This window comes from Leucoraja erinacea, chromosome 7 (genome assembly GCF_028641065.1).
Source record: "Leucoraja erinacea ecotype New England chromosome 7, Leri_hhj_1, whole genome shotgun sequence".
NCBI lineage: Eukaryota > Metazoa > Chordata > Chondrichthyes > Rajiformes > Rajidae > Leucoraja > Leucoraja erinaceus.
In genome coordinates this window covers 25,509,974-25,534,486 of record NC_073383.1, presented here as the reverse complement: position 1 = coordinate 25,534,486, position 24,513 = coordinate 25,509,974, and the positions used below count along the sequence as shown (strand labels likewise).

At 42.8% G+C, this 24,513-nt stretch overlaps 1 protein-coding gene across 1 annotated transcript in view; it reads right to left on the bottom strand.

The window, feature by feature from the left end:
- myo3b (myosin IIIB) overlaps window positions 1-24,513 on the bottom strand; it is a 414,745-nt gene that overhangs the window by 121,366 nt on the left and 268,866 nt on the right. Inside the window, exons 28-30 of the mRNA XM_055638011.1 lie at window positions 22,006-22,168; window positions 19,630-19,707; window positions 5,106-5,226 (exon numbers count right to left, since the gene is read on the bottom strand). Coding sequence (XP_055493986.1) covers window positions 5,106-5,226; window positions 19,630-19,707; window positions 22,006-22,168 — 362 coding nt within the window. The remainder of the gene's footprint in view (window positions 1-5,105; window positions 5,227-19,629; window positions 19,708-22,005; window positions 22,169-24,513) is intronic.

Below are 24,513 nucleotides of genomic sequence, written 5' to 3'. Positions count from 1 at the left end.
GGAACACACTTAAACAAGATTAAATGTGGCAGAGTAGCACAGTGGCAGGAGTTTCAAAGAGAGCTGCAAGGCTCTTTGTTATGACTACACTCATGGCCAATGAACATCCATATGGGCCTAATGGCGTGTTTCCATATTGTAATGTTGACGTCATTTATATACTGAATGTATAATGAATGTATCCCTAACCAGACTGAAGAAGGGTCTCGATCCAAAACGTCACCCATTCCTTCTCTCCAGAGATGCTGCCTGTCCGGCTGAGTTACTACAACTTTTTGCATCTATGAATGTATATAATGTCTGCATAAAGAAGAACTGAAAACAACTGAAGGGAAAATCAATGGAATTCAGTGGACAATGTGGGAGCAGCTAGATGATCTTGACTTTGCAGACAACATAGCTCATCTTTCACACATACAGATACAAATGCAGGGGAAGATGGACAGACTCTCACAAGCTGCAACAAAACTTGGTCTTACACCCAATACAGCAAAGACACAGGTGATGAGGATCCACTCCAAAACCAGCAACACTATCCTTATGCACAGCACTGCTCTCGAGGAGGTAGAAACATTCACATACTTATCAATTCAAGAAGGCTAGGATGGTGTTTAACATGCTCAGGAAGATCTGGAGCTCAAAGCACATCTCAATCAACACCAAAATACGCATCTTTAACTCAAATGATGCTGTATGAATCAGAGACATGGAAAACAACAAAAGACACTACAAACAGGATGCAAACATTCATTAACACCTGCCTTAGGAGAATACTTAATATCAGGTGGAGAGACAAAGTAAGCAATGTGGACCTGTGGAAAAGAACAAGCCAGGAGCCCATTGACATACAAATTCGAAGGAGAAAATGGAATTGGATTGGACACACCCTCAGGAAACTTGCCACAAACATCACCCGGCATGCCCTGAAATGGAACCCCCAAGGAAAAAGGAAAAGAGGTCGCCCCAGGAACGGCTGGAGAAGAGGCGTCCAGACAGAAATGTCTGAGAGTTGGCTCAACTGGGGAGATCACGAAAGAACTGCCAAGAACCAAGTGAGGTGGAGAACATTTGCTCCCTGGAGGAGCAAACGGCTTAAGAAGAAGATAAAGAAGGAGCTTGTCATCTACTTCAGGAAGCGGAGTCTTAATTATTGGTACTGAAGTGGAGATGGTCAAGAATTTCAAGTTCCAAAGGGTAAATATCACCAACAATTTATCCTGGTCCAACCATCTTGATGCCACAGCCATAAAAGCACATTAATGCTTCTCCAGAATACTAAGAAAACAAGCTATTTCCAATAACTGTTTGTAATTTCTACTGGTGAACCACAGAAATTATGCTATTGGGTATATTATAACTTGGTTTGGCATTTGCTCTTCCCAAGGTGCAAGAAATTGCAGAGAGTTGTAGACATGGTGCAGTTCATCACACAAACCAGCCTCTCCACCATCAACTCCTCACACATCCTCAGGAAAACAGGCCAACATAATCAATGAGCACTCACACCTGAACCAGGGGGTCACAGTTTAAGAATAAGGGGTTGGCCATTTAGGGCTGAGATGAGGAAATAGTTTTTCACCCAGAGAGTTGTCAATCTGTGGAATTCTCTGCCACAGAAGGCAGTGGAGGCCAATTCACTGGATGTTTTCAAGAGAGAGTTAGATATATCTCATCGGGCTAACGGAATCAAGGGATATGAGGAGAAAGTAGGAACAGGGTACTGATTTTGGTTGATCAGCCATGACCATATTGAATGACGGTGCTGGCTCGAAGGGCCAAATGGCGTAATCCTACACCTATGTTCTATGTTTCTACACCATCATCATTCCCTCTACTCCCCTCTCAAACCGCGCAGAAGATACAAAAGTTTAAAAACATGCACCACCAGATTCAAGAATAATTTTGCTCCACCGTGATTGGACTATTGAATAGACTTTGTTTTTTAGTTTAGAGATATAGCGCAGAAACAGGCCCTTCGGCCCACCGGGTCCATGCCAACCAGCAATCCCCGCACATTAACACTATCCTACACTCACTCGGGACAATTTTTACATTTACCAAGCCAATTAACCTACAAACCTATACGTCTTCTCATAAACTAAGTATGTAGTCCCGATCTCTCAATCTGCCTCATTGCAGCCCTTGCACATTTTTTTTAAACCACACTTTCTCTGTAGCTGTAACACTATATTCTGCACTCTCTGTCCTTTCTCTTTTTGCCCAACATGTTGCACTTGCGTCCTGATTGATTGTACTCATATGAGATATGATTTTCCTGGATAGCATGCAAAATATAGATTTTCACCGTATCTTGATACACATGACAATAATAAATCAATACCAATACCAATTATTATGAAGTGCTGCAAGACCCAAAGTTCAGCATGTCTAATCAACACTAAACAGGAAAGAGATTTGCTTTATCTAGTGCCTTTCACAAAAACAGGTCATTCCCGGGGCTTCTAAACCAATAGAGTAATGGTACTCTAATTGTAATTACTGTTGTAATGTAAAAAAATATCTATCTATATATTAAAACTGTGGCTGTGTGTGTGTGTGGCTGGCCGGGTGTATGTCAGATTCCATTTTCAGATTGGATTTTTGCCCTTTGATTCCTTGGTCCGTCAACACCACATGCTCAAATTTCGTCATTTTTTCCATTTCGGTAAAAATTTCACTTTTACATTCTCAGTTTCACTCCTCATTAAATTTCGTCGTGTTTAAGTACACATTTTTTAATAAAATCCTTCTCCGCCCCCCCCCCCCCCCAATTTTTTTTTCTAAATGTTAAAACAAACCCAGTTCTCACCCATAGAATGTTGGTGAACGTTCCATCGTGTGATGTCACAATGCTATCCCTCACAGATGTCCAATCGGAATGGATCTCATTTACATTTGCCTTTGCACCAGCCCCCCCCCCCCACCCCACAGCTTGTGTCGAAGCGTGTGATCACGTGTGGGAATAGAGAAGAGGATTGGGGATGATAGGGAATGGGGAACAGATGGACTGCCCCTACCCCTCCCCCTCCCACTCTCTCTCCCCACTCTTTACCCTCTCTCCCCCCCTCCTCTCCTCCTCCCCCCACACTCTTCCCCCTCCCTCCCCTACCCCATCTCCCATCCTCCTCCCCCCCACCCCCTCTCCCCCACACCTCTCTCCCCATCCCTCTCTCCTCCCCCTCCCCCCTCCTCCTCTCCATCTCCCTCTCCTCACCCCTCTCCCTCTCCTCCCCCTCCCTCTTCCCCACTCCCCTTCCCTCTCCCCCCTACACCATCTCCCCCCCCCCTGCTCCCCCCACACCTCTCTCCCTCCCATCCCTCTCTCCTCCCCCTCTCCTCAGCCCCCCCCCCACTCTCCCTCCCCCTCTTCCCACCCCCATCCCTCTCTCCTCCCCTCCCCCCCCCCACCCCTCTCTCCTCCCCCTCTCCATCTCCCTCTCCTCACCCCTCTCCCCTCTCCTCACCCTTCTCCCCTCTCCTCGCCCTCCCCCCCGCCCCATCCCTCTCTTCCCCCCACCCCTCTCCCCACTCCCTTCCCCCTCCCCACTCTTCCCCCTCCCTCCACGCTCTTCCCCCTCTCTCCCCTAACCCCACACATCTGTCCCCCCTCCCCTTCCCCTCTCTCCCCCCTCCTCCTCCCCCCCCTCATTCCTTTCTACCCCCCCCCCCTTCCCTCTCTCCCCGCCCCCTTCCCCCTACCCCTCTGTCCGTCTCTTCCACCACTCCCCCTACCCCTCCCTCCCCACTCTTCTACTTCTCTCCCCCTTACCCCACCCCACTCCCTCTCCCACCCCTCTCTCTCCCACTCCCTCCCCTCTCTCCCCCCCCCCCTCTGTCCCTCTTCCACAACTCCCCCCCTACCCCACTCTCCCTCCCTCCCCACTCTTCCACCTCTCCCTCCCTTCCCCTCCCCACTCTTTCCCCTCTCTCCCCCACCCCTTTCCCCCTCCCTCCACACTCCCCCCTCCCTCCCCTACCCCCATCTTCTTCTCCCCTCCCTCCCCCCACACTTCTCTCCCCCTCCCCATCCCTCTCTCCCCCCCCCCCCAACCCTCTCTCCTCTCCTTCTCCATCTCCCTCTCCTCCCAACCCCATCCCCACCCCCTTCACTCTCCCCATTCTTCCCTCTCCCTCCACAATCTTCCCTCTCTCTCTCCCCTACCCCCACATCTCTCTCTCCCCCTCCCCTCCCCACCCCTTTCATCCCCACCCCCACTGTACTCTCCTCCTCCCCCCCTCTCTCCCCACTCTCCATCTCCCTCTCTCCTCACCCCTCCCCCCCTCCCACCCCCCCCCCTCTCCTCCTCCATCCCCCACCCCTCTTCACCCCATCTCCCCCCACCCCCTTCCCCTCTCTCTTGCACCACTCCCCGCTACCCCCTCTCCCACCCCCCTACCCCATTTTTTTTCCTCCCCCCTCTCCCCTCCCTCCCCTCTTCTCACCCTCCCCTCTCCCACCCCCCCCTTTCCCTCTACCCCTACCCCCCTCCCCCCCCGCCAGTGTGTTTGGGGGGTGGTTAGTGTGAGTGTGATGCCGCAAACGCGCGTTTGGGGAAACAGACCCAACGGGTCTGCACTTTGGTCTAGTAATCAATAATACTACCTCTCCTCATCCCATGATCATCCTTGGTCTGCTGAATTGTCAATGCAACATTGTTACTCCCACTTTCAACTGAGCATCAGATTCCAAGATTCATTCTTGCCATTGAATACATCACCCATTCTCATCCCTTCTACCTTCTTGTACCAACTGCAAATCTCAGATTTCTTCTAATTTCAGTTCTAATTGCCCAATCCCTTATCCTAAATCTGCAAGTCCCAGTTTTAGACAAAAGCGAGTGTAATTCCTTTATCCACCCTAAAAAGTCCTGTCAGAATTTTGAATATTTCAATTCAAGAATTTCAAATTCTTTGAAGGCCAAACCTCATCCTCTGGAATTTACATCTTGAGCAGACCCATCTCCTAATTTAGTCAAAATTCTTCTTTATTTTCAAACTTTTAGTTAACCACTTTCCTTTTTGTATTTTAAGCTCCTTGTGAATATTTTTTTAAAGTATTGTTTGAGTCATGTAAAACTTGCTTAGTAACTTCACCATTAACTCACAGTGCTTTTTCAGAGTCATTGCTGGGTCTATGTTTCGTGCTCTGGAATTCTTGTCCTCTTGATAAAATATCACGTTCTGTCATCATTTTATATTCTTTGCGAGCCAGATATCCCCTGGCACCTACAAAAGATGATAAGCAAAATTAAAAATAAGGTATGCTTATGCTCTGGAAACATTTAGTTAAAAAGACTGAGGAATTATTGACCAAGGAATATAGTATGCAGTTTCAAATCACTTTAGACTTTAGAGATATACTTTCAAGAGAGAGCTGGATAGGGTTCTTAAAGATAGCAGAGTCAGGGGATATGGGGAGAAGGCAGGAATGGGGTACTGATTGGGGATGATCAGCCATGATCACATTGAATGGCGGTGCTGGCTCGAAGGGCCGAGTGGCCTACTCCTGCACCTATTGTCTATATAGCGTGGAAACAGGCCCTTTGGCCCACTGAGTCCGCACCAACCAGTGATCACCCTTTACAATCACCTAGCACTATCCTACACACGAGGGCCAATTTACAGAAGCCAATTAACCTATAAACCTGTAGGAAGGAACTGCAGATGATGCTGGTTTACACCGACGACAAACACAAAATGCTGAGTGACGTTCTGGTCGAGTCTGAAGAAAGATCTTGACCCGAAACATCGCCCATTCCTTCTCTCCAGAGATGCTGCTTGTCCCGCTGAGTTACTCCAGCGTTTTGTGTCTATCTAAGAATTTCATTGTCCCATTCAGTACATATGACAATTAAACTGTCTTAACAGTCTTTTGACTCTCAATCATTGGTGACACTTTTTCACACAAAGGGTGGTGGGTGTATGGAACAAGCTGCTGGAAGAGGTAGTCGAGGCAGGTACTAATGCAACGTTGAAGCATTTAGACAGGTACATGGATAGAAAGATAGGGCCAAACGCAGGTAAGTGGGAAAGTTGGGCCGAAAGGCCTGTTTCCACGCTGTACAACTCTGACATTTGAGCACTTATGTAAGAAGGTTTCTCAAAACTCATCTATCCCCAGCCCCTTCTATTTTATCTGATGTTATGTGGGGCAATATTACATTATGGTCATCACATTGTTTGCTTTGACAGCAATCATTTCAGTGGGATACTGTAATGATGATGAAGATAAAACTTCCTTCTTAGAAGCAGGATAAGCAGAGTACAAAATGCAAAGTTATGCCTGCTACTGCATCACTAACCTAAGGAATGGTGCCGGAGAATGCAGTGGCTATTATATATAGGATTATCAGAAATGTAGTTAGAAATAATTTACTTGTGCTGTAGCTGCCTCGCAGTAGCCAAAACAATTATGTCCACATTGTCACCTCAGTAACAGCAGCAAACAGGAAGGAGCAATAAAATACTTTATCGTATAACAAAGCCTGGCATGAACAGCCTCAGAACAGTTTTATAAATGTTTGCACTACTTATAGAGAAAAAAACTTTTGTAATAGTATATTAAAATAGACATGAAACAAGAAAATAGATTGTACAGAAAATCGCCAGATCAAGTCGCCTTTTATGCAAAAGATTTCAATGTTGAAAAGGAATATTAATAACTAAAGTTTTTCACTTCAATTTTCTCTTTTTTTCAATGCTGCAATGGCATGATATTGAAACTCCATAAAGGTAGATACTGATGTTGGTTTTTATGCTGAATTTGAATCTTTTGCTTTGGTTTGTAACTATCAGTTTTTAAACAATGCCTCAAAGTTCAATGCCTTTTCTGGCATAACTTTAATGTACAACAATCTACCCATCATGTCCCGAGTGAGCTAATTTATAGCTACAAGAAATATTCTGTTTTTTCATAGCCAATACACTAGGGGCTGGTTAGAATGAGAATTAAAAAGTGCAGCTGTTGTCAGAATCAACTGAAAAAAAATTGGAAATGAAGAGTTGTGAGCTTGAAAACTCAACTTTCAATCGAACATTCTACTGCTAGGAGGTATTCTAAGGCACTTTATTGGCATTTTGTTCACAAGGACCAGATATACTTCAGGCTGAATCTAAAATTCTAAAATCATTGGAAGAACACGTCCCATAGCCCAAAAAGAGGGCCTCACAGGGACAAATATGGCAATTCCTACGGCAATACCCTTGTATGCTATTTCAGAAGAGGATAGAGTAAATGAGAATCAGGTACTGTTTAAGGAATAAGATTCCAGTGTTTATTATGTTTTCCCTAGAATACACAGATGGTATTTCAAACATGGACTTATATGAGGAGGTACAAGGAACTGCATATGCTGGAATCTTGCATAGACTGGGGCGGCGCAGTGGTGCTGCAGCGGTAGCGTTGCTGCCTCACAGCGCCAGAGACTCCCCGGGTTCAATCCTGACCACGGGTGCTATTCGTGCAGAGTTTGTTCATTCTCCTTATGACCACATGGGTTTTCTCCAGGTGCTTCGGTCCACATTCCAAAGTCGTGCCGGTTTGTAGGTTAATTGTATTTTTTTAATTGCCCCTAGTCTGTTGGATGTGAAACAGAGAAGTAGTGTATGGGTGATCGATGGTCAGTGTGGACTTGGTGGGCCTGTTTCCATGCTGTATCTCTAAACTAAATGCAGAATCTTGGAGTAACTCAGACCGACCCACCCTTCTATTTGAGGAGCGGTATGCAAGAAGAAGCAGCAAGAAGCAATTATACATCGTTTAATTGAAAGATACAGCAAGGAAACTGGCCCTTCAGCCCACTGAGTCCATGCTAACCACTGATCACCCGTTCATACTCGTTCTATGTTATCCTATTTTATATTCACTCCCTCCCCGCAATTTACAGAGGCCAATTAACCTACCACATGTCTTTGGGAGGTGAAATGAAACAAGAATAGCTTGAGAAAATCCACAGGGAGACACAGTATTTCTACCTCCATGGAACTGCAAACTGCACATGGCATCGGGGAAATTAGGTTTCTGACTATGGTAATAGTAATGCAAGTTGTTGTCTCTCAGGGCTTTCTTTGGTAATATTTGATCAGCTGTCTTAGAGACAAAAATATAGACCCCATTGGAATGGAAATGAGGCAGCACCTGCACCTGCTACGCTACCGTGCCTGTCAGAAGCAGCATGAGAACTTTCAGGTCTGTTTACCTGCCTACTGCATTGTTAACTCTATGGTTATGAGGATAATGGCCACACCTTTAAAAAACATAGAACAGCACAGCACAAGTACAGGCCCTTCGGCTCACAATTTCTGTGCCAAACAAGACACCAAGACCAACTCTTATCTGCTTTCACATAATCCATATCCCTCCATTATCTGCATATGCATATGCCTTTTCAAAAGTCTATCATATCTGCCTCAACAATCAACCCCAGTAGTGTGTTCCTGGCACTCACCACCATCCGTGTAACAAAGTAGCCCTGCAAAACTCCTTGAAACTTTGCTCCTCTCACCTTAAAACTATACCATCTAGTGTTTGATCGTTCCATCCTGGGAAAAGAGTTTTGACTGTCTACCCTATCTGTTCCTTTTATACATGTATCTTTTTTTTTAGTTTAGAGATACAGCACGGACCATTCAGCCCACTGAGTCCGCACCGACCAGCGATCCCCGCACATTAACACAATCCTACACACACTAGGGATAATTAACATTTAAACCAAGCCAATTAACCTACAAACCTGTACATTTTAGGTGTGTGGAAGGAAACCGAAGATCTCGGAGAAAACCCAGGCAGGTCGCGGGGAGAACGTACACTCGGTAGAGACAGCACCTATAGTCAGAATCGCACCTGGAACTCTGACGCTGTAAGGCAGCAACTCTACTGTTGTGCTGCCATCACTGTGTAGCACCGTGAAACAGCTGGTAGGGTTGCTGTCTCACAGCGCCAGAAACCCAGGTTCGATCCTGACCATGGGTGCTGTCTGTGTGGAGTTTGCATCTTCTCCCTGTAACCATGTGGGTTTCCTCCGGGTGCTCTGCCTTCCTCCCACATCCCAAAGATGTGTGGGTTTGTAAGTCATTTGGCCTCTGTAAATTGTCCCTAATGTATGTACAGAGTAGATGAAAATATGGGTAACAGATCTAATGTGAATAGGTGGTCGATGGTCGGCGTGAGCTGAAGGGCCTGTTTCCATGCGGTATCTCTAGACTGTACACCAATTTATCATGTTACTAGTCTCCCACTGTACATCCCAAACATTTTGAACTATAGGGGATGGGGGAGGATCGATTCTCGAATAGGAAGAGGTTCATGTTCCTGAATTTTTTAATAAACAGGTTCTGTGATACCATAAATAAAATATTCCAAATCAATATGGGATATGTTGTAAATTGTGAAAAAGCGTTGCTATTTTAAATTTCAGTTCTCCTTGATCTTCCCAGAGTAGAAAAGGTGTCAGTGCCAAAATCTACCTCTCATTCCCATAAATGTGACCTAAATGTTCAGAAAAGGTGAGTGATATATCTCCAAAAAAACAAACTATCAATGGAAGGACCAGTTAGTTTGTGAAAGTGCCACTCACTGGTGTGATCTCGGTGCAAAGTTTGTAAATTTTGTATGCCCTCTTGTATGGCAGGCAGGATCTCTGGCACTTGTTCCTGTAGTGGACTGATTTCCCAAATTTCAAGTAACTCATGCATTCCCTCGCTCTCACCACCCACCATCTCTCTCCCACCCCCTATCACCTCTCTCTCACCTTTCGGACATTGAACTATTTCTCTGGAACTGTTACACTACAAAATGAGGCACAGTGGTGCAGCGGTAGAGTTGCTGTCTTACAGCGCCAGAGACCCGGGTTTTATCCTGATTATGGCTGCTGTCTGTATGCAGTTTATACGTTCTCCCTGTGACCACGTTGGTTTTCTCTGGGTGCTCCGGTTTCCTTGCACATTCCAAAGACATGTCAGTTTGTAGGTTATGGGCCACATGGTCTGTTTCTACGTTGTATCTGAAACTGTAAACAATGTTGAGAAACTATCTTCTGCATTCTGGTATTTTTCTCATTAACTTGTAGTTGGCTTGATTGTGTTCATGTTTTAGTTTTAGCTAAGTTTTAGAGATACAGTGTGGAAACAGGCCCTTTGGCCCACCAAGTCGATGCTGACCAATGATCACTCCCACACTAGTTCTATCCTTTACACTAGGAATTCACACTGGTTCTATCCTACAGAAGGTCTAAGATGTAGAATTTACAGGGCCAATTAACATACAACCTACACATCTTTGGAATGTGGGAGGATACCCGAGAACCCAGAAAAAAAACCCTTTGGTCACAGAGAGAACTTGCAAACTCCAGAGAGACAACACTCGGTATCAGGATCGAACCCGGGCCCCTGCACTGTTCGGCAGCCACTCTACTGCTGCGCCACTGTGCCACCCAGGTAGAGTATTATCCAGTCTGAAGAAGGGCTTTGACTCAAAACATCACCTATTCATGTTCTCCAGAGTTGCTGCCTGACCTACAGAGTTACTCCAGCACTTTATGTCCTTTGTTGTATTAACCAGCATCTGTTGTTCTTTGTTTCTATGGTATTATCTGATTTGATTGGATAGCATACAAAAAAGCGTTCACTGCATCTTGGTGCACATGACAATAATAAACGTAAAGCTAAACCTTTCAAGGGCTGGCAGGTGCTGCTTCCTCAGTTTGGTCTTATTGAACTTGATAGTTGTAACCATTTTCATTTCAATGGGGTGCAGATTAATGTCCCCAAGACAGCTGATCAAGTGGTAACCAAGAAACCCCTGAGAAACAACAAAACTCATCACTATTACCGAGGTCAGACAAGCCAATTTTCCTAAGATGGACACAAAATGCTTGAGTAACTCAGCGGGTCAGGCAGCATCTCTGGAGCAAAGGAATAGGTGACCTTTTGGGTCAAAAACAGTTCTTTGGACAATTTTCCTGATGTCATTCAATTTGCATTTTCATGGGCTGCTTATTCAGAAGGGTTTGCTACAGATGCAATAAATTAGTGATCCACTCGATTGATCTTCGCTATGAAGGAAATCATTCCATAATATTGTTATAAATAAGATGCATGAACTCAAGAACTCTTTTCATTGTCCGGCAACCTAAAGTGAGAGGATGCATGCTGACGTGATGGCCCATAGTATCAAATTATTAATTGTGAGGAACACAATTGTTTATCAAGCATTTGAATCTGGCATTCTAGTCAAGTGATACCATCACAGACATGGAATGTCTGGGTAACACTGGGAGAGAGAATTAGTCTGGTGTTATAGCAAAATAAAAGGGGTAAAAGACAAATGTGATCACTCTCTTGGGAGCTGGCATGTATTTGATGAGTGAAGTGGCCTCCTTTGGGTATTGTTATGAATATGAGGTAAGATCCCACTGAGTCGAGCACTGCTGCTTCCCAGTATCCTGCTGAATCGATTATGAAGGCACAGGACTTCAATCCACATGTACTTTGGCACATTCCCTCTATTTAACATAAATATCAGGCTAATCACCATTTTAATGGATTTGCAAATAAGCTAATCCATCAAGTTACTCATTCGTAAGCCATCCCGTGGGATAGCCTATGATTTGCTTCCTCTACAGATGAGAGGAAGATGCCTATGCATGAATGCTTTTAATGTGAGCTGGCTGATGCACATCTCATATCATGTGGCTTTGATACAACAAGAGGTTGGTGGAATGACAAGGTCTAAGATGATTGGAGTCATAGTTCTTCTGACACGAAGGGCCTGTTTTCTTGCTGTATCTCTAAACAATGCTGAGAAACCTTTGGCACTTGTCTATTAGCTCCACCTCTCGTGCTTGCAGTTGGCTTGATTGTATTCATTTTTTAGTTTTAGTTTAGTTTTAACGATACAGAGTAGAATAAAGGCTCTTTGACCCAAAGGGTCTGTGCCGACCAATGATTACGTGTACATTAGTTCTATACTGTGGTACTAGGTTCCCAACAGCTTCAAAAGGGCATTTATCATACCCAAGAACAAGGTGACATGCCTTCCAGTAGCACTTGCATCCACCATAATGAAGTGCTTTGAGAGACATGTTATGGCACAAATCAACTCCTGCTTCAGAAATGACCTGGATCAGTTTCAATTTGTCTAATGCCGCTACAAGTCAACAACAGATGCTCTCTCCCTGGCTCTCCACTCTGCCCAGGAACATCTGGATAACAGGAGCACATATGTCAGGCTGCTGATCATCGACTACAGCTCAGTGTTCAGCAGTGCAACAAACCTTCAAACTCATCACCAAGCTCCAAGCCTCTATTGTCCCTTTGCAACTGGATCTTTGGCAGACCTCAATCAGTGCAAATCAGTAACAACACCTCCTCCTCACTGACCATTGCACATGTGCCCCTCAAGGCTGCGTGCTTTGCTGATGAGAAAACTGGAGATCCGGTTGCAAAGAGACGTACAGGATTGGAGCTTGCTGATGAGTTTGAAGGTTTGGTAGTAATGAACTCTACCCAGCTCTAATCTCTCGACAGCCATGATAGTATAGCTAAGCACAGCTTCAATGCCATCAGTAAGTTCTCCAACAACAACACTTTACTTGGTCGAATCACTGGTAGTGACGAGTCAGTGTACAGGAGAGGGATCAAACACCATACGGCAGCACAGTGGCGCTGCGGTAGAGTTGCAGCCTGACAGCGCCAGATACCAGGGTTCAATACTGACTACAGGTGCTCCCTGTATGGAGTTTGTACATTCTCCCTGCCACCACGTGGGTTTTTCTCTCGAGTTTCTTCGCACACTCCAAAGACGTGCAGGTTTGTAGGTTAATTGCCTTCTGTAAATTGTCCTTAAGTGTGTAGGATAGAATAAGGTAGTATATGGGTGATCATGGTCTTCAAGGACTCAGTGGGCCTGTTTCCACACTGTATCTCTAACCTAAACCTGGTGGAGAGGTGCCACAACAACAACTTCTCATTCAACATCAACAAGACCAAGGAACTAATGCTGCCTGACCTCCTGAATTTGACCTGCACCTTGTGTTCTGCTCAAGAATCCAGCACCTGCAACTTCTTGTGGCTCCAAGGAATTAATTGTTGACTTCAGAAAGGGGAAACTGGAAGACCACGCATCAGTTTTCATTGGTGGGTTGGCAATGGAGGGAGTGAGCAGCTCCAAATTTCTGGGTGTTAACATCTCGGAATGACCTGTCCTGGCCCAGATATAGATACAATCATGAAGAAGGTACGCCAGCACCTCTACTTTATGAGAAGTTCAAAGAGATTAGGTGTGTCTCCGAATACTTTAACCAACTTCTGCAGATGCAGTGCAGAAAGTACCCTGACTGGTTGCATCATGGCCTGGAATGACAATTCCAAAGCACAGGAACTCTAGAGGTCGCAGAGAGCAGTGAATTAGCCCTGTTCATCACGAGCATAGCCTTCCCTTCCATTGAAAGCCACTACACGAGGTGCTTCTTCAAGAAGGTGGCATCTTTCATCAAAAATCCCCACCCTCCGGGCCATGCACTCCTCCTACTACTACCATTGGGTAGTATGCATAGGATACCACTATCAGAACAGCTACTTTCCTACAACTATCAGGTTCTTGAAAAAAACCCTACCACAATATCGAACACTGTGGTTCACCTCCTGCATTGTGATGGACTTTTTTTTCTAACTGTGCTTTTGCACAAATATCTTGCTTTTTTTTATAGTCTTCTTTTTTTTAGAAATTTAAGGTGTAATTTACTTATAACCTAGGTCTAATTTATTTTTTTGTGTGTTTGTTTGAGCCTACGTGCTGCGATGCTGCAGCGACTAAGATTTTTTCATTGTACCTGTACCTCACCGTGCTTGTGTATATGACTAAAACATGACTTGACTTGACAGTTGTGGCGACTCATTCAGCTGCCGTCAAAACTCAGCATATCCAAAGGCCATTCATTCAGTGAGCTTTTGTCTCCCACTTGTCCTTGAACAAGGGAACCTCTGCTTCCCATGCTATTCCAGGGCATTAGGTGTTCAACTTTCAAGAGCAAAACAATGCAGTTCTGTCTATGGAATGTTCAAGCTGATGGCAATATAAATAATGAATGCATTAACTCAACTTGAACTTGCTTATTTCTCGGGTGTTTCCAAAATATAATATAGAATTTGTGAGGAAGCTATTGCAAAAATGTAAACAGTTATATTGTCATTTTAAATAGGAACCATTTAAAACAACATTTCAATGGAATATCTACACTGAATTATCTTGTTCCTTATTTTACTTAAACAGTCAGGGGACAAATTCTTGAGTGGCCAGGTCAATCACCTGATCTGAACCTAACTGAGCATGCATTTTATGTGCTGGAGAAAAAAACTGAAGGGGACTAGCCCCCAAAACAAGCATAAGCTAAAGATGGCAGCAACACAGGCCTGGCAAAGCATCACCAGAGAAGACACGCAGAAACAGGTGATGTCAATGAATCGCAGACTTCAAGCAGTCATTGCATGCAAAGGATTTGCAACAAAATACTAAACATGACTACTTTCATTTACATGACATTGCTGTGTCCCAAACATTATGGTGCTCTGAAATGGACCATGTATAAATCACTGCTGTCATTTCTACAAGGTGAAATGAAAATGTATAAAAATGGCCTTTATTAAAATCTGACAATGTGCACTTCAACCACATGTGATTTTTTTCTATTACAAATCTCAAATTGTGGAGTACAGAGGCAAATAAATAAATGATCGGTCTTTGTCCAAAACATTATGGAGGGCACTTTATATTAGAATATTGTTATCTTTTTAATCTGCTTTTGATGGTTCAATGGTTAGGGAATATGCAAGGCCATCTGAGACCTTTGGGCCATTAGCTCTTGTACTTGAAAGAAATGTGTTTATTTTTAAAAATGCTAATGTGATCTACCTCAAAGCAATAGCTTTAACAAATGAACAAAATAAATGAGTTACGAGTTCTCCATGAGGAGCTACTTTTCCCTGTTCTCCCACCTGTGAGCATCAGCTGTCAGAATCACTGAACAACATCATATATGCAAGATTAATAAAGTACCATACAAATCAAAGTAGGCAGAGTAAAGAGATCAAGAAATATTCAGTTTAATTTCTGCATCCTCTCACTGTTTGGACTTTTACAAAATATAATTCAGGGTCTCTGAAATGTTCGCTACTCTTGACAGAACACTGCCCGGAGGAGGGTCATTGATAACAATTAGACTGGCCCTCTTACACTACCCTCACAGTATCTGGCATTGGTTCTGATGAAAGAAAACCTGTTAAGGTTAATATCCCCACTTTGATCTCTGTTGAGGCGAACCAGAAATAATTAATTTACATTACAGATGAGAAAAATGTTGACGGTATGAAAAGGCATCTTGCTTCTGGTATGCGAATGTTCTGCGAGAGAAGAATCTGAAAGAAGAGGAAGTGAGGAGACAGAAGGATAAGCGCCAGAGCTGCCTTTATAGTGGAGTAGATGAAAGGAGATTAGATTCTAACGCAATATACTGCAGCTGAAAGAGAGGCATGTCAACCAAATGCTTCTGGAATCTCAGACTAAATCTTCACACAGAATGAAATAATAAATGAGCAAAGATTTCATTAAGAATAGTATAGTTTAGATAGGTTTATTGTCACGTGTATCGAGGTACAGTGAAAAGCTTTTTGTTGCGAGCGAACCAGTCAGCGGAAAGACCATATATGTGTACAATCGAGCCCTCCACAGTGTAGAGATATAGTATAAAGGGAATAACATTTAGTACAAGATAGAGTTCAGTAAAGTCGGGTTAAAGAAAATCAGAGGGTCCTCAATGAAGTAGATAGTAGTTTAATTTTGTTTTGTTTATTATAGAGATACAGCGAGGAAACAGGCCCTTAGGCCCACAGAGTCCACGCCGATCAGCGATCACACCATACACTATCGCAGGGATCGGCAACCTTGTTCCACGTGTACACATGGATCCCGCCCCAGATGGCAGGCATCAAATCACGTGTTCACAGATGGTTGACAAAAATGCTGGAGAAACCCAGCGGGTGAGACAGCCTCATGCAATCCTTGCATGTCTCACTAGTTTCTCCAGCATTTTTGTCTACCTTCAATTTTTCCAGCATCTGCAGTTCTTTCTTAAACGTGTTCACAGAAGGTGCGCGGCCGTGCCAGTGGCTTTGCGCAGGATGCGGTACAGACAGAGCTCGACCGCACTCGGCCGCTCTCGGGGCGGGCCGGATGATTTCGGGTAACGGGCTGCATTCGGGCCAGGGGTCATAGGTTACCGACCCCTGCACTAGCGGCATCCTACTCACCAGGGACAATTTATATAAGCCAATTAACCTTCCAGCCTGCATGTCTTTGGAATGGATGTGCAGGAATCATCTCTACAGTTAAACCTTTTGGTCTGAAAATCTACTTGTTTGTCAAGCAGAAGAACACAAGATTGTGTACCGGAAGTGGCGGCGCTGTTAACAGCTGCAGCTCGCCTGCAGTCCGTCCGTTTTTACTTTTGTTTTTTTTGTCTTGTTTTAGCTAAATTTTAGTTATTATGTTGTGTTATTGGGGGGGGGTGAAACATGTTTTTTTGTCTCTCCCTTCGGGGGAATGCGACTTTTCTTGTTGTATCCCCCTTCTCTGCCTCCGTCTGCGCTGAGGCCTAATGGCGGAGCTGGCGGTCTTCAACCTGCGACCGACCTCGAGGCTCCGGAGGCAGAGCCAGCCAGGACTTACAACGCGAGGCTGGCCGACTTCGGGGCCGAGGCAGCGGTGGCTCGACTCGCTGATGCGGCGTTCCAGCTTTTGGCAGCGGCCCGGAGCTGAGGCTGCGGGACTCGGAGCTCAGGCAGCTGGGCTCGGAGCTGATGCAGTGGTGGCCCGACTCGCTGAGGCAGCGGGACTCGGAGCTGAGGCTGCGTGACTCGGAGCTGAGGCTGCGGGACTCGGAGCTGAGTCTGCGAGGCTGCGGGACTCGGAGCTGAGGCTGCGGTGGGCCGACTCGGAGCGGAGACGGCGTTCCGGCTTTCGGCAGCGGCGACATCACCACGGAGGTCCGCTGGACTGAAGGGCAGCATCTTCGGCCTGCATTGCCTCAGCGCAGAGGGAGAACAAGGAGGGAAGAGACAGAGACTAAGACTTTTGCCTCCATCATAGTGAGGAGGTGCTTGGTGAACTCACTGTGGTGGATGTTAATTTGTGTTTATTGTATGTTTTGTTATTTATTATTATTGTGTATGACTGCAGGCAACAAAATTTTGTTCAGACCGAAAGGTCTGAATGACAATAAAGGAATCAAATTCAAATTCAAATTATTGAATTGAACCTATTGAATCTAATTGCATCCAATTTTCAAAGTCACAAACATAATGTATCAACCTTCTCTCTAAAGTTGGAGATATGGAATGCAGCACATTGTCAAAGCACTGAATGTATTATGTTCTTTAAGATCTGGTCGATGATTGGAATAGGAACATCTAGCAAGATCAAGATGCCAGCTTATGGAGGAGAGGATTTGTGGTCCACCTGAAAGTCAATCGGGTGTGCAAGAGAGCCCTGAAAGTATGAGCAGCTGACTTTTGCAGAAGATTTTAATATACACTTTGTAAAGGGACAGTAGAACATGGAAGCTCCAAAAGGCTTGTTCTTGGTCCAAGGCATTGTGTTTAAGACAATCAGAATTTTCCTCTACCCCAACACCCTTCAGCAAATTGGGTTTAGTGACTAACCTAACTATCTGTTTTGTTCAGGCGGTGCACAAAAAACTGATATAAAAAGACTGCTTTGTGCTAATTACGCAAGCTGCTTATTTTTTTCCAAAGCTCCCATATACAGGAAATCAAATAAATAATTGGAACAAAATTCTTGCATTTCTCTTTATTACATTTTGAACCATGTATTGAGTATATGTTTTCAAATCAATGCACATGTATTCTTTTTATCTTGGTTGAATTTCATTACATACTTTTTCAAGATAGCCATGGGTATCATATAGGGTAACTTTTGAAATGTTTTCGACAAAAACATTACTAGAAAAAAATTCTACGGAGATGGAATTTTGAGTTGAAAAAGGAATTTGGGGCATTCCATTAGGCAGAAGTTTATTCTTAATGGCAGTGGAGATCAAAGTCATACAGTGGAGATCATGGAGTCATACAGTGGAGATCATGTAGTCATACTGGAGATCATGGAGTCATACAGTGGAGATCAAAGTGGAGATCAAAGAGTCATACAGTGGAGATCATGGAGTCATACAGCCTTCAGCCCAACTTGTCCATGCTGACCAGCATGCCCGATCAAACCCAGTCCCACCTGCCTGCTTTTGGCCCATATCCCTGTATACCTGCCCTATCCATGTAACTGTCAAATGTTTCTTAAACATTGCGACAGTACCTGCCTCAACTACCTCTTCAGGCAGCTTGTTCCATACACCCACTATCCTTTGTGTATGGTGGGTCATATGGTTTCCCATTAAATCTTTCCCCCCTCACCTTAAACCTATGTCCTCTGGTTCTCAATCCCCCCACACTGTGCATTAACTATTCCTCTCATGATTTTGTACACCTCTATAAGATGCAGCAGATTGATCATCAATTAGGGCCACAGCTCTTTCTCATTCTCATTGCAATCTTCAGGAATGTATCAGGTGAACTGTTTCATCAGCAACTTTTCAATTAAAGATTTACATGGTAGGACCACAGATGAGGAAAGTAAATTACAAGCAGATCTTGATTCACTCCGAAAATAAGACGGTGGCAGGAAATGTAACTTAATTTCAATACATCTTATATTATTAAAGCTAAATCCAATGTGTGGAAATCAGTAAGAACTGTGAATTAAATCAATGAGGCAGGAGAAGTACCTCACTGTCATTGCAAAGGAATATCTGAAGGTTCACAATCATTGACCCATGGTCATATCAAAGCAGTTAGGGCATTAGAATGTTTGCCAGGGTTATGAGCACAAAACAAAGAATACTTATTGGCAGTTTGCAGAGAGTACACTTAGTCACTATTCAGGAAATAAGAATGAAAAGAAAAAATATGGTACAATGTGCATATGCTACTGCATCTTTAACATGTATCATGGAGGGATTTCTATCTTTGACAAAGGTCTTTTTGAAATGATGCATACAAAACCCTCAGCGGCAGTGTAGGCAGGGGCGTATAAAGTGATATAAAACTTCCGCTAATTACAGATGGGCTTTTCAACCTTTATTTTTTGTAAGTAGTGATGACAAAATCCAAATGTTGATAAATCCAGGCAGATATTTAAATACATATGTCCCAGACTTTGTCATAGAATGGAAAATTCTTCAAACAACAGGCAGAAAAAAATCACTTCCACAATGACCTGTAACAAGCCACTACCTGTATCTGCAGATTTTAGGCCTGAAATAAAAATAAAGCATAATGAAAATTGATAATGTTTGCATCAATTCCCATTCTGCTTTGTTATGGGCTTCATGCCATTGTATAAAATGTTAAAACTAAGATTGATTTAAGCATTTAAGAAAAGAAGTAATGTTTGAAAATAGTTATGGAAATAATGTTCCATCATTGGGTTAGCATCTTTTTGAAAGAAGTGCTATTTACATCATTTTATGTCTCTATTGTAAAACGATATTTTAAGAGTACTTGCCATACCTGCTTGGATGCAAATTGCAGCTTCTCTTTGTGTCTTCAATTGCTTGTAGATTTTATGTGCAACATATGCTCTCCAGGCTAATAACAAACGAGGGAATGATGAGCCAGTGATAGGAAGGAATAAATTGGTTATGATGCATAATTATTAAAGACAATCTCCCTTTGGCTGGTCTGCATTCTCCTAGAAGAATTGAAATGAATGTTGTATAACTTGGTGGGCAAATGGCGCTTTTCTTTTCAAAGCAATTCTTACCAATTTTAAGAAAAGGGGGAGTTTTCTTTAATGATTTTAATGTGTAACTAATATAAATTATACATTTCTATTGATTTTAGAAATAATTGAAAATACTAACATAGATATTTAGAAAATTGTAAGTCAAAATTCATTCCCCATTATCAAGCTCTCTACGACTAACGTTACTGTTACCTGCCATGTTTCTTTTAAGCATTTGCACAGAGTATATTTAAGACATGACAATAATCTGGAGAAGGGAAAGCAAAGTGAATTGAGACCAAGGATTACCCATGGTCATATTGATTGACAATCCAGTCTCAAGAAGGTTAAAGACCTTCTCTTGCTCCAATTTCTTATGTTCTTATATACAAATTATTTCCCTTGTACATTCTTAGCAGTTTTAAGCTTAATTACCAAGAAAACAAAGGCATCTGTCCAAATAGATTCTGAATAGACATTACAGCAGGAATTAATTTCTTATTCAGCAATGGTCAATACTGACATCAACAAATGGATGTGAATTAAACTTGCAGTCAGTACTTGCAGTATAAATCATTCAGTTGGAATCTTATTCTGGTTAATTCTAGATTTTGGACTGGCTACCTTGGGAACAATTAAAAGTGATATTAATTACGTTGCAGCTGTATAATTTGAAGTTTGTGAGGTACAAAATGTGGCCCTCTGTAATATAATCACAAGCTTAAATATTCAAATTGCTTATGAATATGGTGATTCAAACTGGGATTATAAAATGCGTTGCAAATCTGACACATCCGGTAAACCACTGGCCATATGATATGATACATTGTGGAGGAAGTTGGTCTCATTTTCCAAAGGAAAGAGAGCACATTGGGGCAATTATCTAAGCATGTGCTGGTAGTTCCTGTAAGTCACAACAGCAAAGCTTTAAATCCATTCCTACACCAGACATCCTGTTTCTTCTGCATGCCGATAACATGTGGCTCAGCCTATACTGAAAATACCAGCATTAAGCTGACAGTGTCTTTTATGTCAAAGAAAATGTGCTAAAATGTACAGCTTATGTTAAAAGAAACGCACAATATATCGTAAGGCCTGTGCTTCACTTAAGAGCAATTGGATATGGTATAACTACACAGGAAAGTTAGCTCTAGACTAATGTTAATGTTTTGTTTGTAATTTAGGCACAGAGCAACTATGAGCCTTCCACTGCAGACTGGGAAATAAGGTTTCTAAGGCTCTTGATTCTGATGTTTATCGACTTTACTTTAGACTTTAGAGATAAACATCAGAGATACAGAAACTTTATAGATACAGAGAAAACCCACGCGGTCACTAGGAGTATGAACAAACTCTGTGCAAACAGCACCCATAGTCAGGATCGAACCCGGCTCTCTGGCGCTGTAAGGCAACAACACAACAGCTACACCACTGATCCACCCAGATGGATTAAAGCACAACAATGTAAAATCTGGAAGAAGTTGAGGGAAATGCCAACAAAATCAGATATGCTGAACTTTATGGAACATGTTTGGATGAAAACATAGCAAGTTATTTTGGGCAGTGGACAGGTGCTATAGACCTGCACGGGAAGGTAGACGCTCCTGCCCCCACGAGTCTCGGGCAGATGGGGCGCGTCTGCCTGGGAAGGCAGTCCATCGAGGAGAGGGAAAACTCTGATTTATAACCTCCACTGTTCCTTTGGATCGACCAGCGATGTGGAGAGGGGGGACGTGCTGCATGGGCAGGGGACAGCCTGTCCTCCATATGACATCGCCCAGGCTTGCATCCGACCAGGATGCATCACTCATGGTCAATCATGACTGAGAGGGGCCTACGAGTTGTATTTGCCTATTTATTTCTCTCCACGGTAAATATTTATTGTCCTCAAAATCACCAAACCACTGAACCAGTGGTTCTATCGATCCTTAGGCAGCCCAGAGTATTATAGTTGGCCTAATGTACATGAGCAAGATGCATTCGATGGATCCCCAAAATGAAGGCAGAAATATGTACAAGGGGCAATGCAATACAGGATGGCGGCTTTTGCCTGTGCATCAAGCACACCACCAATCTTGGACTTGAAAATGGTCCAAGATAATTTTTTCTCTCTCTATTCTTAATTCCACAACTTTACTACAAGCAATGAGTTTTGTGCGTACCTGACTGGATAATGATGGCACCGTTTTGCTTTTCCGCTCGTGCTTTCTTGTATCTCTTGGCTCCTAGCCAGCCTTTGATGTGGGCTTGAATAATCACAATGCTGGCAATGACTTCTCTGAGCAGCAAATTTAACTGTTCTACTTGATAATACTTGAGGAATACCTACAGGAAACAAGTTTATCGACTTTAAAACAAAGTAATACAGTATAAATAATCATGAATTAAATGTAAAAGCATATTACATTACAGCTGAAGTTCTTTATGTGCCATTGTGGAAGTCTGTGAACAATTACTTCCCCGCATTCTTTGTTAATGAGAACCAATAACACCATGCACATCAGACACTTTCACACAGGGTATAAACTCCATTTCGCAGACAACTCAAATTCCACAAGAAAGCTAGACATAATTGAGAGTGAAATACTTGCACTTTTCCCAACTTTAAGTGCTTTACAGCCAATGAACCAATGGATGGTAGTCATATCACAGAATATTTACAACATAGAAGCTGGCCATTCAGCCCATTATGCCTATACAATTAAAAAATAACTTCCTAGTCAACCCCACAATCTAACGCTTGTTCCTTACTCTGTGGATCATTGTACTTCATGTATACATCCACGTGCCTTAAGGGTTTTTGCATCTATCAACCTTTCAGGCATGTCCACATGTCCACAGGCCTCCAGATGAAACAAAGCACCGTTACCTGATGTTCTACCAGTTACTTTAAATCTGTAGCCAATGGCTTTTAACCCCACTGCTAAAGGAAGTGGATACTTTTTAAATAACATTTTAATAAGAAAATTGCCATGCTGACATTTTCAAACTTGAAACTTTCTAAGTGTGGATATTTTCCCAGAGCTATTTGAAGAAAGGTTGGTTGACATGAAAGATGGGCTGCAGTTATGATAGTCGATATTCTATGGCGATTTAGGATTACCAAAATACCTTTCTTCCATTAAACGTAGAATTGAACTTCGATAAGCAAGTCTGCTACTTCTGCAAACTGAAAAATACCTAGTGTGCAAAATAATATTAAATAACATGACATGGACAAACAGTTGTTACATCCAGTGATTTTTTTGTACACAAAAAGGTGGTATGCACAATTAATAAGAATATGTAGGTACACAAAAAAGCTGGAGAAACTCAGCGGGTGCAGCAGCATCTATGGAGCGAAGGAAATAGGCAACGTTTCGGGCCAAAACCCTTCTTCAGAGTATGTAGAATAAGAATATGTGTCAAGTGGGCTGAAAACAAAATAATGACATTTAGCATGTTAGAGGTGCCAGTATACTGCAGCGGCACTTACTGTGTGAAAAAAAAGCACTGGATACATCTATAATTTACAACCTAAACTTCTATAATATAATATATCCAAAGATAAATCCCATCATGGCAAAATAAAGAATAAAATAAGGTAACTTGTATAGCCAACTTTTAATTGGTTCATGAAAGCAGACCAGTTTGTTGATTTTCTTTGATTGGAATCTTTATTTTTTTTAAATAAATGATAAAGAAGATAGTAATAGCTCAATTTGTAAAGTGTCCCTTTTGTTTTTTACAAAACTATAGCGTTACAAATAAAGGAGTAATATCTTGAAATTAGCACCATTAGGCTAATTTCTGGTATACCCCTAATAACATTTGAAATATAGTCAAGCCCATGAGAATTCAACATGTGAACTTGAAGCAATTTACATGAATAATGAGCAAATGGTTCCAAAAGAAATACACAGAGAAATATTGATGACCACTTATGATAGCATCTGGATCTGGATGTAATACGCTGAAAAGCTCTAGATAGAGCATTACTCAGTACTAATGCAAACAATGTCCAAACTAAGTCTATCTAACATAGATTAAGAAATTACTTATTACCCCACCCTTACAATTAATTGTTGTTATCAGCTGATATATGTTCAATATATTTGTTTCATCTGTGTCAAGAGAACTAGTTTGGTTCTTTTTACCTGATTAAAAAAAAGACACAGTGCTGGAGTAGCCCAGTGGGTCAGGCAACATTTCTGGATAGCATGGATAGGCGATGTTTCAGGTCACGACTCTTCTTCAGACTGTTTCTCCAGAGATGCTGCCAGACCCCCATAAGTTACTTTGGCACTTTGTGGGGTTTTTTGTAAACCAACATCTGCAGTTCCTTGTAGAAACAAGGTTAACCACAAAAGGACACAAAGTGTTGGAGTAACTCAGCAGATCAGGCAGCATCTCTGGAGAACAAGGATAGGTGGTGTTTTGAGTCAAGGCCCTTCTTCAGACTGATTGTAAATGGGCGGGTGGGGAGAAGAAAGTTTCTTGTTTCTACTTTCATCTGATGTCAGGAGATTACAACCAACTTTCCTTGCATGCAATGGATGAAGGCACCTTCCTTGAAAGATCTTGCTTTTAACTCATAAATTCAGTGCACAAATAACAGTATGAACTATGCACAGGAGACTCTACTTTTGCAGAGCACCTGACTAAAGATGAATAATTTAATATTAACTGGC